This window comes from Callithrix jacchus, chromosome 22, assembly GCF_049354715.1.
Source record: "Callithrix jacchus isolate 240 chromosome 22, calJac240_pri, whole genome shotgun sequence".
Classification (NCBI taxonomy): Eukaryota; Metazoa; Chordata; class Mammalia; order Primates; family Cebidae; genus Callithrix; species Callithrix jacchus.
In genome coordinates, this window is record NC_133523.1 from 16,661,354 (window position 1) to 16,673,789 (window position 12,436).

The 12,436-nt window shown below is 56.2% G+C and overlaps 1 protein-coding gene across 3 annotated transcripts; it reads left to right on the top strand.

The window, feature by feature from the left end:
• The first annotated feature begins 263 nt into the window (after window positions 1–263).
• Window positions 264–10,246, top strand: CCDC124 (coiled-coil domain containing 124). 3 transcript variants are annotated; one of them, XM_008987508.3, is made up of 6 exons: window positions 264–297; window positions 3,269–3,364; window positions 3,590–3,759; window positions 8,704–8,893; window positions 9,320–9,434; window positions 9,770–10,246. In XM_008987508.3, the coding sequence occupies exons 3-6, from the start codon at window positions 3,601–3,603 to the stop codon at window positions 9,975–9,977; spliced, it is 672 nt and encodes a 223-aa protein (XP_008985756.1). In that variant the 5' UTR covers window positions 264–297; window positions 3,269–3,364; window positions 3,590–3,600; the 3' UTR covers window positions 9,978–10,246. The 3 variants fall into 3 exon arrangements, with proteins under 3 accessions (XP_008985756.1, XP_002761944.1, XP_008985755.1); XM_002761898.7 differs by lacking the exon at window positions 3,269–3,364; XM_008987507.5 differs by lacking the exon at window positions 3,269–3,364 and having other exon boundaries at window positions 264–289.
• The last annotated feature ends 2,190 nt before the right edge of the window (window positions 10,247–12,436 follow it).

The window sequence follows — 12,436 nt, forward strand, 5'->3', positions numbered from 1 at the left end:
CCGGGCATAGGCCATGTTGGTAAAGGTAACGTTCCAGACTTTCGCCTTTGTCCGCCCCTCCTGGTTCGTTATTATATAAAGTGAAAGTAAGGAATGAGGACGTATGAAGTGTCCCCATTTTGAAAAGACAAAGAAATCGCCGACTACCCTGACTTGGGTCCGAGGCCCAGCCAACCGTTCCTTTACCAAGATGGCGGCGGTACCGAGGAGCAATGAGCGGGCGTCGCCAGGAGCTCAGCGCGCAGGCCCCGTAGTGACGTCACGGAGGCGCGACTGGGCCGGCGCTGGGGTAAGGAGGTAGGAGCGGCCGCGGCGCGGGCGGAACCTGGGTTCGGGGGGGCAGAGGCGCGGGGTGGGGGGTGTTTGGCCTAGGACCCTCCCCTGGGAAGGCTGGAGGAGGGGTATTGGGAGGCGGGAGCACTTCCGCGTCCCGGACCTGATTGGGGATGATGCCCATTTCCAGACCAGACTACTGAAGCCCCGCGCTACAGCTAGTGTTCGAGGCCACCCGATCCCGGACTGCCCCTGGGCAGCTTCCGGTCTTGACAGGGACAGAGTTGGGTGCGGACGCCCCCGGCCTCTTGTAGGGGACTTAGTGGTGGGGGAATCCAGAAGGGATAGCCGGGAGGGCTGCTTGGATGAGGCATTGTTGAGCTTCGTATTCTATTCTTTTGCCTTCACATCCGTGGGGTCTTGATCCCCTCCTAAGTGTGCCCCTTGCCCAGCCTGAGCCACTCCCTGGGTCCCGCCTGGGCTCCCAGCTCCTGCCATCCAGAGAGTCCACCTCCTCACCAACCCCAGAGGGCTTGTATGACCCACAGATTGGGCCTCTCGGCTCTAACGCCCTCCACACCTTCCCATTTCCTTGGAATACAAAATCGCCCCTTTTTCTAGCCTATCTCCTGCGTCCCCCGTGCAGGCTGGGATCTCCCCAACTCCTTCAGGGTTTTCCTTAGATGTCTCCTCTAGGAAGCCCTTTGACCCAGACTGAGTTGGGAACCCTCTCTGGGCTCCCCACTCTGATGGCATTTGGTGGTCTTGATGTCTGGGAGTCCCATGCAGGCAGGGAGCTCATTTTTGCTACCTCTTTCCCCAGCATCGCACACATATTAGGTGCCCAGTACATGTTTGTTGAATGACGTGTGTGTGAGTGAGCGTTCACCACACAAAGAAGAGTGTCTACTTTTCAGCTTGGGCTGATGGTGTGGCTTAAACAGCAGAAACTGCCAGGCGTGTTTGTTCACGCCTATAATCCCAGCACTTTGGGAGGCTGAGGCGGGTGAATCACCTGAGGTCAGGAGTTTGAGACCAGCCTGGCCAACATGATGAAACCCCATCTCTACTAAAAATACAAAAATTAGCCAGGCATAGTGGCACAGGCCTGTAGTCCCAGCTACTTGGGAGGCTGAGGCAGGAGAATCACTTGAACCAGGGAGGTGGAGGTTGCAGTGAGCTGAGACTGCACCACTGCACTCTAGCCTGGGTGACAGACCAACACTCCGTCTGAAAATAAAATAAGAAGAATGCTGAAGTCTCATGCTGTGGATGGCACAGCACTGGCATCCTCAGTCGGTACCCTGATGGAGTGCTGTTAATTTCTCAGCTGCATGGCCTTCCCCACCTTCAACTGAAAACAGGCTTTGGAGCTAACCAGGCTCAGCCCTGTATGACCTGGCCGGAGACCCTGGCTTCTCCTCCTTAGAATGGGGATAAATGGCCGGGCACGGTGGCTCACGCCTATAATCCCAGCACTTTGGGAGGCCGAGGCAGGTGGATCACGAGGTCAAGAGATCAAGACCATCCTGGTCAACATGGTGAAACCCCGTCTCTACTAAAAATACAAAAAAAAAATTAGCTGGGCATGGTGGCGCGTGCCTGTAATCCCAGCTACTCAGGAGGCTGAGGCAGGAGAATTGCCTGAACCCAGGAGGCAGAGGTTGCGGTGAGCTGAGATCGCGCCATTGCACTCCAGCCTGGGTAACAAGAGCGAAACTCTGTCTCAAAAAAAAAAAAAGGCTAGGCATGGTGGCTTGCACCTATAGTCCCAGCTGTTTAGGAGGCTGAGGTGAGAGGATCGCTTGACTGAGGAGGTCAAGGCTTCAGTGGGCTGAGATCTCGCCAATGCATTCCAGCCTGCGCGGCAGAGGGAGACCGTCTCCAAAATAAATAAACAAATGGACTCTCACACTGTGCGGACTTCTGTGTTGGCTTCTTTCACTCAGCTTCATGTTGTTGAGGTTCAACTGCATTGTATCACGTATTGGTGGCTCACTTCTTTTTTTTTTTTTTTCTTTTAAAAGAAGGTCTTGTTTTGTGGCCCAGGCTGGAGTGCAGTGGCACAGTCAGCTCATTGTAGCCTCAGCCTGCTACGCTCAGGCGGTCCTCCCACTTCAGCTTCCTAAGTAGCTGGAACTACAGGCACAAGCCACTGTGCCTAATTTTTTTATTTTGTAGAGATGGAGTCTTGCTGTGTTGCCCAGACTGGTCTTGAACTCCTAGCCTTAAGCAGTCCTCCTACCTCAGCCTCCCAAAGCACTGGGATTACAAGCATGAGCCGTCCGCACCCAGCCTATGATTCTATTGATATGAGGTGTCCAGAACAAGCAAACCCACAGAGACAGAAAGCAGATTGGTGCTTGCCTGGGGCCAGGGGAGGAGGAATATGGAGTGACTACTGATGGCGATGGGGCTTCTTTTGGGGGGATACAAGTGTTCTGGAACTAGACAGAGGTGGTATTTGTACAACACTGTGAATATACTTAAAAGACACTTTTCTTTTTTGAGATGGAGTCTCATTCTGTCATCCAGGCTGGAGTGCAATGGCGCAATCTCGGCTCACCGCAACCTCCGCCTCCTGGGTTCAGGCAATTCTCCTGCCTCAGCCTCCTGAGTAGCGGGGATTGCAGGCATGTGTCACCATGCCCAGATAATTTTTGTATTTTTAGTGTAGATAAGGTTTTGCCATGTTGGCCAGGCTGGTCTCAATCTCCTGACCTCAAGTGACCCACCTGCTTTGGTCTCCGAAAGTGCTGGGATTACAGGCCTGAGCCACTGTGCCTGGCCTGAATTCTACATCTTTAAATTGTTTTTTTGTTTTTTTCATTGAGACCGAGTCTTGCTCCATCGCCCAGGCTGGAGTTCAGTGGCATGATCTTGCCTCACTGCAGCCTCCACCTCCTGGGTTCAAGCGATTCTCCTGCCCCAGCCTCCTGAGTAGCTGGGACTACAAGCGCACACCACCACCCCCAGCTAACTTTTGTATTTTTAGTGGAGACGGGGTTTTGCTGTGTTGGACAGGCTGGTCTCGAACTCCTGACCTCAAGTGATCCTCCTGCCTCGGCCTCCCAAAGTGCTGGGATTACCGGTAAGAGCCACCGCACCCAGCCTAAATGGGTTTATTTGGTGTCATGATATGAATTTTGCCTTAAACTTTTACAAGGAGAACACTTAAGTCCAGAGCCCTTGTTTTACATAGAGAAGGCCACGGAGGCCCCAGGAGGGTCCTGGCCGCCCAGGTGTGAGTCTGGAGGTGCTGAGTGCCGTTGTCCCCACCGGCCCCGGCTCCCCGGCCCCCGTCCTCTTCCCACAGCCTGCTGAGGGATGCCCAAGAAGTTCCAGGGTGAGAACACCAAGTCGGCAGCGGCCCGGGCACGGAGGGCAGAGGCCAAGGCGGCCGCTGATGCGAGGAAGCAGAAGGAGCTCGAGGATGCCTACTGGAAGGACGACGACAAACACGTCATGAGGAAGGAGCAGCGCAAGGTGCGTGCGCACTGAGCCCCCGTGGCGCGCATGCGCATGGGTGAGCCCGTGGCCCCTACGTCAATGCGGGTGAATAGCAAGGGGCGCCCCCAGCCCCCGTGGCCCACGTGTGCATGGGTGAGCCAGTGGTCCCTACGTCAGTGTGGGTGAATAGCAAGAGGCGCCCCCAGCCCCCGTGGCCCACGTGTGCATGGGTGAGCCAGTGGTCCCTATGTCAGTGTGGGTGAATAGCAAGAGGCGCCCCCAGCCCCCGTGGCCCACGTGTGCATGGGTGAGCCAGTGGTCCCTATGTCAGTGTGGGTGAATGGCAAGAGACTCCTCTCAGCTTTTGTCTGAAAGGCCAGGAGGGGCTGGGCATGGTGGCGCATGCCTGTCATCACAGCACTTTGGGAGGCCCAGGCAGGCGGATCACCTGAGGTGATTACTCTATTTAAAAAAAAAAAAAAATAGAGACGGGGTTTCACCATGTTGGCTAGGCTGGAACTCTTGACCTCAGGTGATCCACCCGCCTCGGCCTCCCAAGTATCTGGGATTACAGGCGGGAGCCACGGTGCCCAGCCAAAACCCCATCTCTCTACTCAAACCACAAAAATATTTGGAAGGCCAAGGCAGGCAGATCACCAGGTCAGTTCAAGAGTAGCCTGGCCAACATAGTGAAAGCTTGTCTCTACTGAAAATACAAAAAAATGAACTGGGCGTGGTGGCACATGCCTGTAATTCCAGATACTTGGGAGGCTGAGACAAGGAGAATAGATGGAACCCAGGAGGCGGAGGTTGCAGTGAGCTCAGATCATGCTACTGTATTCCAGCCCTGGGGAGAGTGTGACTCAGCCTCAAAATAATAAAATAACTGCGTAGACTATAACTGTGTGTATAGTCCCAGCTACTCTAGAGGCTGAAGCAGGAGAATCACTTGAACTAGGAGGTGCAGATTGCAGTGAGCTAAGATCTCCCCAGTGTACTCCAGTATGGGCAGCAGAGCGAGATTCCATCTCAAAAAAAAAAAAAAAAAAAAAAGGCCAGGTGCAGTGGCTCATGCCTGTAATCCCAGCACTTGTGGGAGGCTGAGATGGGCTGGTCACCTGAGGTCAGGAGTTTAAGACCAGCATGGCCAACACGGTGAAACCCTGACTCTACTCAAAATATGAAGATTAGCCAGGTGTGGTGGCGGGGGCTCCTGTAATCCCAGCTACTTGGGAGGCCGAGGCAGGAGAATTGCTTGAGCTCAGGGGGTGGAGGTTGCAGTGAGCCGAGATTCCACCACTGTACTCCAGCCTGGACGACAGAGTTAGACACCATCTCAAAAAAAAAACCCAAAAAACGCCAGGAGGTACTAGTGATGGCAGAGGGGAAGGAGGCAGAGGAAATGGTGTGTGCAAAGGCCAGGGTGGCGAGGTCTTGGCTTGTGTGTGGACAATGAGGTGGTCACTGCCCTCTGTGGACTGGCTCCTCCTCTGAGGAATGCCAGGGCTGGGCTAGATGATCACACTGACCGTAGAGTCACTGCTCCTGGGGACACTTGGCAGCACCTGGAGATGTGTTTGGTTGTCTTAACTTGGGGAGGGGGGTGTTGCTGGCATCTAGCTGATAGAGGCCAGAGATGGTGACACCCTAAAATGCAGAGAACACCCCCATAGCAAAGAATGAGCCAGCTCCAGGTGTCAGCAGTGCTGAGGCTGAGAAACGCTGTGATCAGGCCCCTGATTCCCACCTGCTGACTCAGGTCCACAGCTTCTTCCAGGTGTTTATTTATTTTTATTTTTTTGAGATAGAATCTCACTCTGTCCCCAGGGTGGAGTACAGTGGCGCAATCTCGGCTCACTACAACCTCTGCCACCCAGGGTCAAGTGATTCTCCTGCCTCAGCCTCCCCAGTAGCTGGGATTACAGGCATCTGCCACTTCGCCCAGCTAATTTTTGTAGTTTTTAGTAGAGATGGGATTTCACCCACGTTGGCCAGGCTGGTCTTGAACTCCTGACCTCGTGATCTACCCACCTCAGCCTCCCAAAATGCTGGGATTGCAGGCGTGAGCCACCACGCCCAGCCAGGTTTTTATTTTTTAAAAGACGTGGCTTAGCATGGTGGCTCACGCCTGTAATCCCAGTACTTTGGGAGGCTGAAGTGAGAGGATTGCTTGAGGCCAGGAGCTCGAGGCCAGCCCAGGCAACATAGCAAGACCCCATCCCCACAAAAAATGTAAAAACTAGCCGTGCACGGTGGTACGTGCCTGTGGTCCTGGCTACTTGGAAGGCTGAGGCAAGAGGATCACTTGAGTCTGGGAGTTCAGGGCTGCAGTGAGCTATGTACTCCAGCCTGGGCAACAGAACGAACTGTGACTCAAAATCAGTCAAAAAGCCCAGGGCCACATGTACACAGTGCATGCTTAATTGGTGTCTGGGGAGTGGTTTAGGGCTGATGCTCACCTGCTTGGCCCAGTAGGTGGCGCGAGTGACTCATTGTAGCCCCAGCTCCTGGTTTTCACCCCCTGGGTAGCTGAGACACCGGTCCTCCCACCCCCACCCCCAGTTTAGGGGCTGCTCTCCTGACATCATGCCCAGTTCTTGGGGGAATGTGGACATTTCTACCTGCTTTTCCTGTCACCTTTTTTTTGTTTTTTGTTTTTGAGATGGGGTTTCACCATGTTAGTCAGGCTGGTCTCGAACTCCCAATCTCAGGTAATCCACCTGCCTTGGCCTCCCAAAGTGCTGGGATTACAGGCATAAACTAACACCTCTGGCCTGTTTAGAGGTTTGATTAAGGGACAGCAAAGAGTGCCTGTCTTAGGAATGTAGGTCAGAGAGAATGTACCTGTGAGCACACCTGTGCCACCTGTATCTGGGAGAAGGTATGGAGTAGGTTGTAGAGTCAGTAGGGGCCAGGTGGTGAATCGTTTAGGCTTCATGTAGGGGCCAGACGGGAAACCACTAGACCCTGTCGTTGAGCAAGAAGGCCACCACTGACAGTTGGTTTGCAAATAGGTGTGTTCTCATAAAACTTTACCAAAGCAGGCAGTTGGCTCTAGTTTGTCAACCCTTGCTCTCTAGAAGATTCTCAGCCCCCATGGGTTTCCCTGGTACCCCTCCCAGGCAGTCCTCCACCAGTGACGCCTCTCCTCACTTCAAACATCATGCATTGGCCAGGCACAGTGGCTCATACCTGTAATCCCAGCACTTTGGGAGGCCAAGGTGGACAGATCACTTGAGGTTGGGCATTTAAGACCAGTCTGGGCAACATGGTGAAACCCAATCTCTACTAAAATTACAAAAGGTTAGCCAGGTGTGGTGGTGCTCACCTGTACGGTTGCAGTGAGCTAAGATTACTTGGGAGGCTGAGGGATGAGAATTGCTTGAACCTGGGAGGCAAAGATTTCAGTGAGCCGAGATCCCATCACTGCCCTCCAGCCTGGGCAACAGAGAGGGAGACTTTGTCTCAGGGGGAAAAAAAAAAAAAAGAAAAGAAAACAGCTGGGTGAGGTGGCTCATGCCTGTAATCCCAAGTCTTTGGAAGGCCGAGGAGGGCGGATCACAAGGTCACAAGTTCGAGCAAGACCAGCCTGACCAACATGGTGAAACCCCATCTCTACTAAAGATACAAAAATTAGCCGGGCATGGTGGTGCTCGCCTGTAATCCCAGCTACTTGGGAGGCTGAGGCAGGAGAATTGCTTGAAATCAGGAGGCAGAGGTTGCAGTGAGCTAAGATTACACCACTGCACTCTAGCCTGAGTGACAGAGCAAGACTCTGTCTCAAAAAAAAAAAAAAAAAACAGAACAGAAGGGCCTCAGGCAGGGCCCTGTCTGAGGCAGAAGGTGTGTGTGCCACGCATGGGTCGGGGAGCCTCAGGATGTTGCCTCTGACTGAGGGGGAAACTGAGGCTCCTCAGCATAGCAGTGGGAGCCCAGCTTGTGCGCTCCAACAGCCTTGACTTTAAGCCCCTCCTCCACTCTCCTGCTGTGCAAGTGGGGTGGGGGTCAGGTCCTGGCAGTGTCCTTCGGCGTGTCCACCCCCATTCTGGGACATTTCCTTCTGCCAGATTTATCTGGAGACGCAGCTGTTGTGTTCCAGGGGGGCACTGCTAGTGTGGGGATCATCCCTGGGGAGCCTAAAGGTGTGAGAGTCAGAGTGCAGTCTCAGGCAGTGAGCAGGCAGGCAGCGGTGTCGGAGGGCAGGGCCCTGCGGGAGTGCCAGGCAGGGGGCAGAGTACCGACCTGAGCCTCCAGCAGCACTATATATAAACCATGGGCTCGCTGGGCCCCCTCGGGTAGGTGGAGGACAGGGCAAGGGCAAGTCCTGGAGCCCAGATGTCCCTCATCCTGCCAATGTCAGGGCCTCCCTGGGCAGCCGATGTGTGATCAGTTTCAGCCTCAGCGGGGTGGGCAGCCGATGTGTGATCAGTTTCAGCCTCAGCGGGGAAAGGTGGACAGTACTGCCCACCTGACTCATAAGGGCAGAGCCTGAAACCGGTCCAGGCCTCCTATGACTCCTGGAATCCAACATGAACCCCCTGGCCCCCAGAGGCTCCTGACAGCCCAGCCCTCTACCTCCCAGCCTCTTCCCCCCTCCCACTCCCCTTCACTCCCACTGCAGCCTCCAAGCTGTTCCTGTTAGAACAAATGGCTCCTGCTTCAGCGCCTTTTCCTAGGACGGTCGGCTCCACCGCTAAGGACATTTCTGTCCCCCAGCTTTTCTCCGCCTTGGCCGGCCCACTTCTGACCCAGGATTGTCCCTTCTTCAAGAGCCATCCACACCCGTCCTGTCCAAGGTTTCCCTGTTGGCCCCCCTGTCCCTCACCCAGGGCAGCACCGGGACCCATCTTGTTCCTGGGTGTCCCCTGCACTCAGCACAAGGCCTAAATCCTCATTGGCTGAGATGAAAACTCGAACCCCAGGCTGCTAGATGCCGCTGGGGGGGGGTCCTCTGCCTGAGCACCCATGTGGCCTCCACAGGAGGAGAAGGAGAAACGGCGCCTGGACCAGCTGGAACGTAAGAAGGAGACGCAGCGCCTGCTGGAGGAGGAGGACTCTAAGCTCAAGGGCGGCAAGGCGCCCCGAGTGGCCACGTCCAGCAAGGTCACCCGGGCCCAGATCGAGGACACGCTGCGCCGAGACCATCAGCTCAGGGAGGCCACGGATGCAGGTGGGGCCGCATCTCGCTCTGGAACTGCACTTTTGCCCACTGCAGAGGCAGCGGGCCTCGCGTCCATTAGCCCCCTCCTGGTCCCCAGAGAAGTTCTAAGTGGTGCAGGGGGGGTGGGTCGGTCGCCTCCTGGCAGGCCTGGCTGTGAGCACAGACAACTGCTGGGCTTGTGCCCCCGCCCCCCAGCCCCGCGGGGTCCTCTTGTTTGCAGGGCTGCAGGAAAGTAAGGCAGGGAGCTGGGCGCCGGGAGGTTGGGACTGTCCCAAGAGGGCTTCCCAGCTCAAGGCGGGATTCCATCCCCCTCCTCCAGCACCTTTCCTGCCTCCCTCCGTTCCTAGCTTCTCCCACCAGTCTCGGTCTCATCTCCTTGGAACTGTGCATCTTTGCTTATCTCTCTCTGTCTCTGTCACCCACCCACCCGCCCAGCCGAGAAAGCCAAGAGCCATCTGGAGGTGCCGCTGGAGGAGAACGTGAACCGCCGCGTGCTGGAGGAGGGCAGCGTGGAGGCGCGCACCATCGAGGACGCCATCGCGGTGCTCAGGTAACTGGGCGAGGCCCCGGGCCTCCTCAGGGGCGGGGCCTGGGGCCTCCCAGGGGTGGAGCTGGACCTCTGGGGGCGGGGCCGGGGACCTCCCAGGGGTGGGGCTGGGCTCCTGGGGGCGGGACTTGGGGGGTTCTCCCAGGGGTGGGCTGGGCCTCTGGGGGCGGGGCCTAGGGCCTCCCAGGGGTGGGGCTGGGCCTCTAGGGACAGGGTCTGAGGCCTCTAGGGGCGGGGTCTGAGGCCTCCAAGGGGTGGGGTGGGGCTACCGGGGAGCCCGCCGGGCTTTTTGGAGCAAGGCTCACCCAGGGCCCCCTGACGCGCATGTCCACCCCCAGCGTGGCGGAGGAGGCGGCCGATCGGCACCCAGAAAGACGCATGCGGGCAGCCTTCACAGCCTTTGAGGAAGCCCAGCTGCCGCGGCTCAAACAAGAAAATCCCAACATGCGGCTGTCGCAGCTGAAACAGCTGCTCAAGAAGGAATGGCTCCGCTCTCCCGACAACCCCATGAACCAGCGGGCCGTGCCCTTCAATGCCCCCAAGTGAGCCCAGAACTGGGGGAGCCAGTTCACCCACGGGTGATCCAGGTCACGATTCTGCACGCCCTTTCGCCAGGTCAGCTTCGAGGATCACCGAGCAGTCCGGGGACCCAGGTGCCGGTCCCCAGAGCCATGCTCTATCACCAGCCACCCCTCCTCCTGCCAGAGGGTCCCTGCCCCAAGTGACACCCCACCCCCTCCCATCCCCCAGCGCGTGTGTATAGAGCCTCAGGGCTGAGTGCCCAATAAAGGTGGCGGCAAGGCTGCGGTGAGGCACTTGAAGCCTAAGTGAATGGGTGGGGAGAGGGGAGAAAGGAAACAGCCTTGGGGACCTGATGTGAACCACTCTGGGACCATAGCTGGAAAAGACAAGGGCCCCCAACAGCGCACTCCTGCTGCCAGCTGTGCCTCATCAGCTCCTGCCAGCATCCCTCCTTGGCTGTGCCACTTGTCCAGTGAGAGACCTGCTCCACCGTCCCCTGCACACGCTCAGAGAGGTTGAGGCTCTGGCCACACTTCAGGGGCAGAGCCAGAGAAGAGCTGGAGCCTGTCAGCCTCCTGAGATTCCAATTCAGAGTGGGCCCCAGGACGTGATTGGTGGGGGGGTCCCATGCTGTGTTTCGGCTCAGGAAATGCTGGCTGCTCTGCTGTTATTCCTACAGGGGGAGGCATCTGGCTGAATCCTGGGCTCAATTCTGGGCAGGCTTCCCAGTGGAGGATTTCTTCCTTAGTGAGGGATGAGTCAGATCTCATCGCAGAGGGAGGAGGAAGGCACTGGTCCTGGAGAGGCCCAGAGGCTTCAGTGAGCAGGTGGATGGGAGTGGGAGTGAACAAGCATCCCATCGGCGACCGCACGTCTGGGAAGGGTAGGGTGGGATTTGAACCTAGTTCTGACATCCTAGAGCTTAGCCAGCCCTGAAGAACAGAAGGGCAGCTATGTGGACTGAGCAAATTGCTTGGACCCAGGAGGGCAGGCAGAGGAAGAAGGTACCCCAGAAGTTGCAGTGGTCAGGACCAGGTGTGGTGGCTCATGCCTGTAATCCTAGCACTTTGGGAGGCCGAGGTGGGCGGATCACCTGAGGTCAGGAGTTCAAGGCTAGCCTGGCCAACATGGTGAAACCCCATCTCTACTAAGAAACCAAAATTAGCTAAGTGTGGTGACACATGCCTGTAATCCCAGCTACTTGGGAGGCTGAGGCAGGAGAATCGCTTGAACCTGGGGGGCAGAGGGGGGCAGAGGCTATAGGGAGCCAAGATCACAGCACTGCACTCCAGCCTGGGTGGCAGAGCAAGACTCTGCCCAAAAAACAACAAAAAAAGGGCTGGTCCAAAGGTAGTGAGTTATCTCAATTGATTGTTCACAGTCAGTTACAGATGGAACTCCTTGTTCTACTCTTTCCCTCCTTCTCACTACTGCACTTGACTAGTCTTTAAAAAAAAAAAAAAGTTGCAGTGGTCAGATCAGATCATCTGCAGCACTTACCCAGTGGGCTCAGGTAGAGGTCAGAGCAGCCACTGGTGCCAGAAATGGCCATCAAGGCTGTGTGCTGATTGTCCCATTGTGTGCCTGGGATAGCCCTTCGGGGAATCAAGGTCATCCATAACAAAGGGGGGAACTGAGGCACTTACCAGGCCACTGCTAGGGTTCCTGCCCAGGTGACACTCCATTCCCTATGCGCACGGGGCTGTCCCCTGACTCCCCATCTCCCTCTCACTCAGTCCTTCCAGCCTCCCAAGCCTCCGACACAGCAGGCTTGTTCCCTCCACCAAGATCGCCGTCCTCCCATATTACAAGTCTCAGGTGCATGCAGGTTCCCACAGAGGTCCTCAGCTCCGTGGGGTCAGGGCTGGGCAGGCTTGAGGGGGCCAGGCTCTGCCCAGAGGTGGGAGGTAGAACGCATCTTGGAGGACGGGTATTTTTAGATGCATAGGAGCTCTCCACACAGACAAGGGACAGAAAAAAAGAAATGGCACATGCAAAGGCCTGGAAGTCACACCACTTCCTCAACGGAGGCTAAAAGGTGCCTGGGTACAAGTGGAGCACCGTGGCTTATGCCTAGAATCCCAGGACTTTGGGAGGCCACAGTGGAAGGATCTCTTGAACCCAGGAGTTTGAGACCAGCCTGAGCAAGAAGGCCAGACCCTGTCTCTACAGAAAAAGTTTAAAAATTAGCAGGGTGTGATGGCATGCACCTGTGGTCCCAGCTTCTTGGGAGGCTGAGGTGGGAGGATCCCTTGAAATTGAGTTGGAGGTTGCAGTGAGCCATGACGGTGCCGCGGCACTGCAGCCTGGGTGAGGAGCGAGACCCAGTCTCTAAAAAATAAACTGGGTACAGCTGAAGTTGACATAAAAACTAACCAACATGTTGGGCACTGACTTAGTTTGGAGAAGCAACCCTGAGACAGTGACCATAGGAAATGTGGGGTATCTGGGAGAGACCTTCGGTGAGGGTTAGGGAAAGGAGA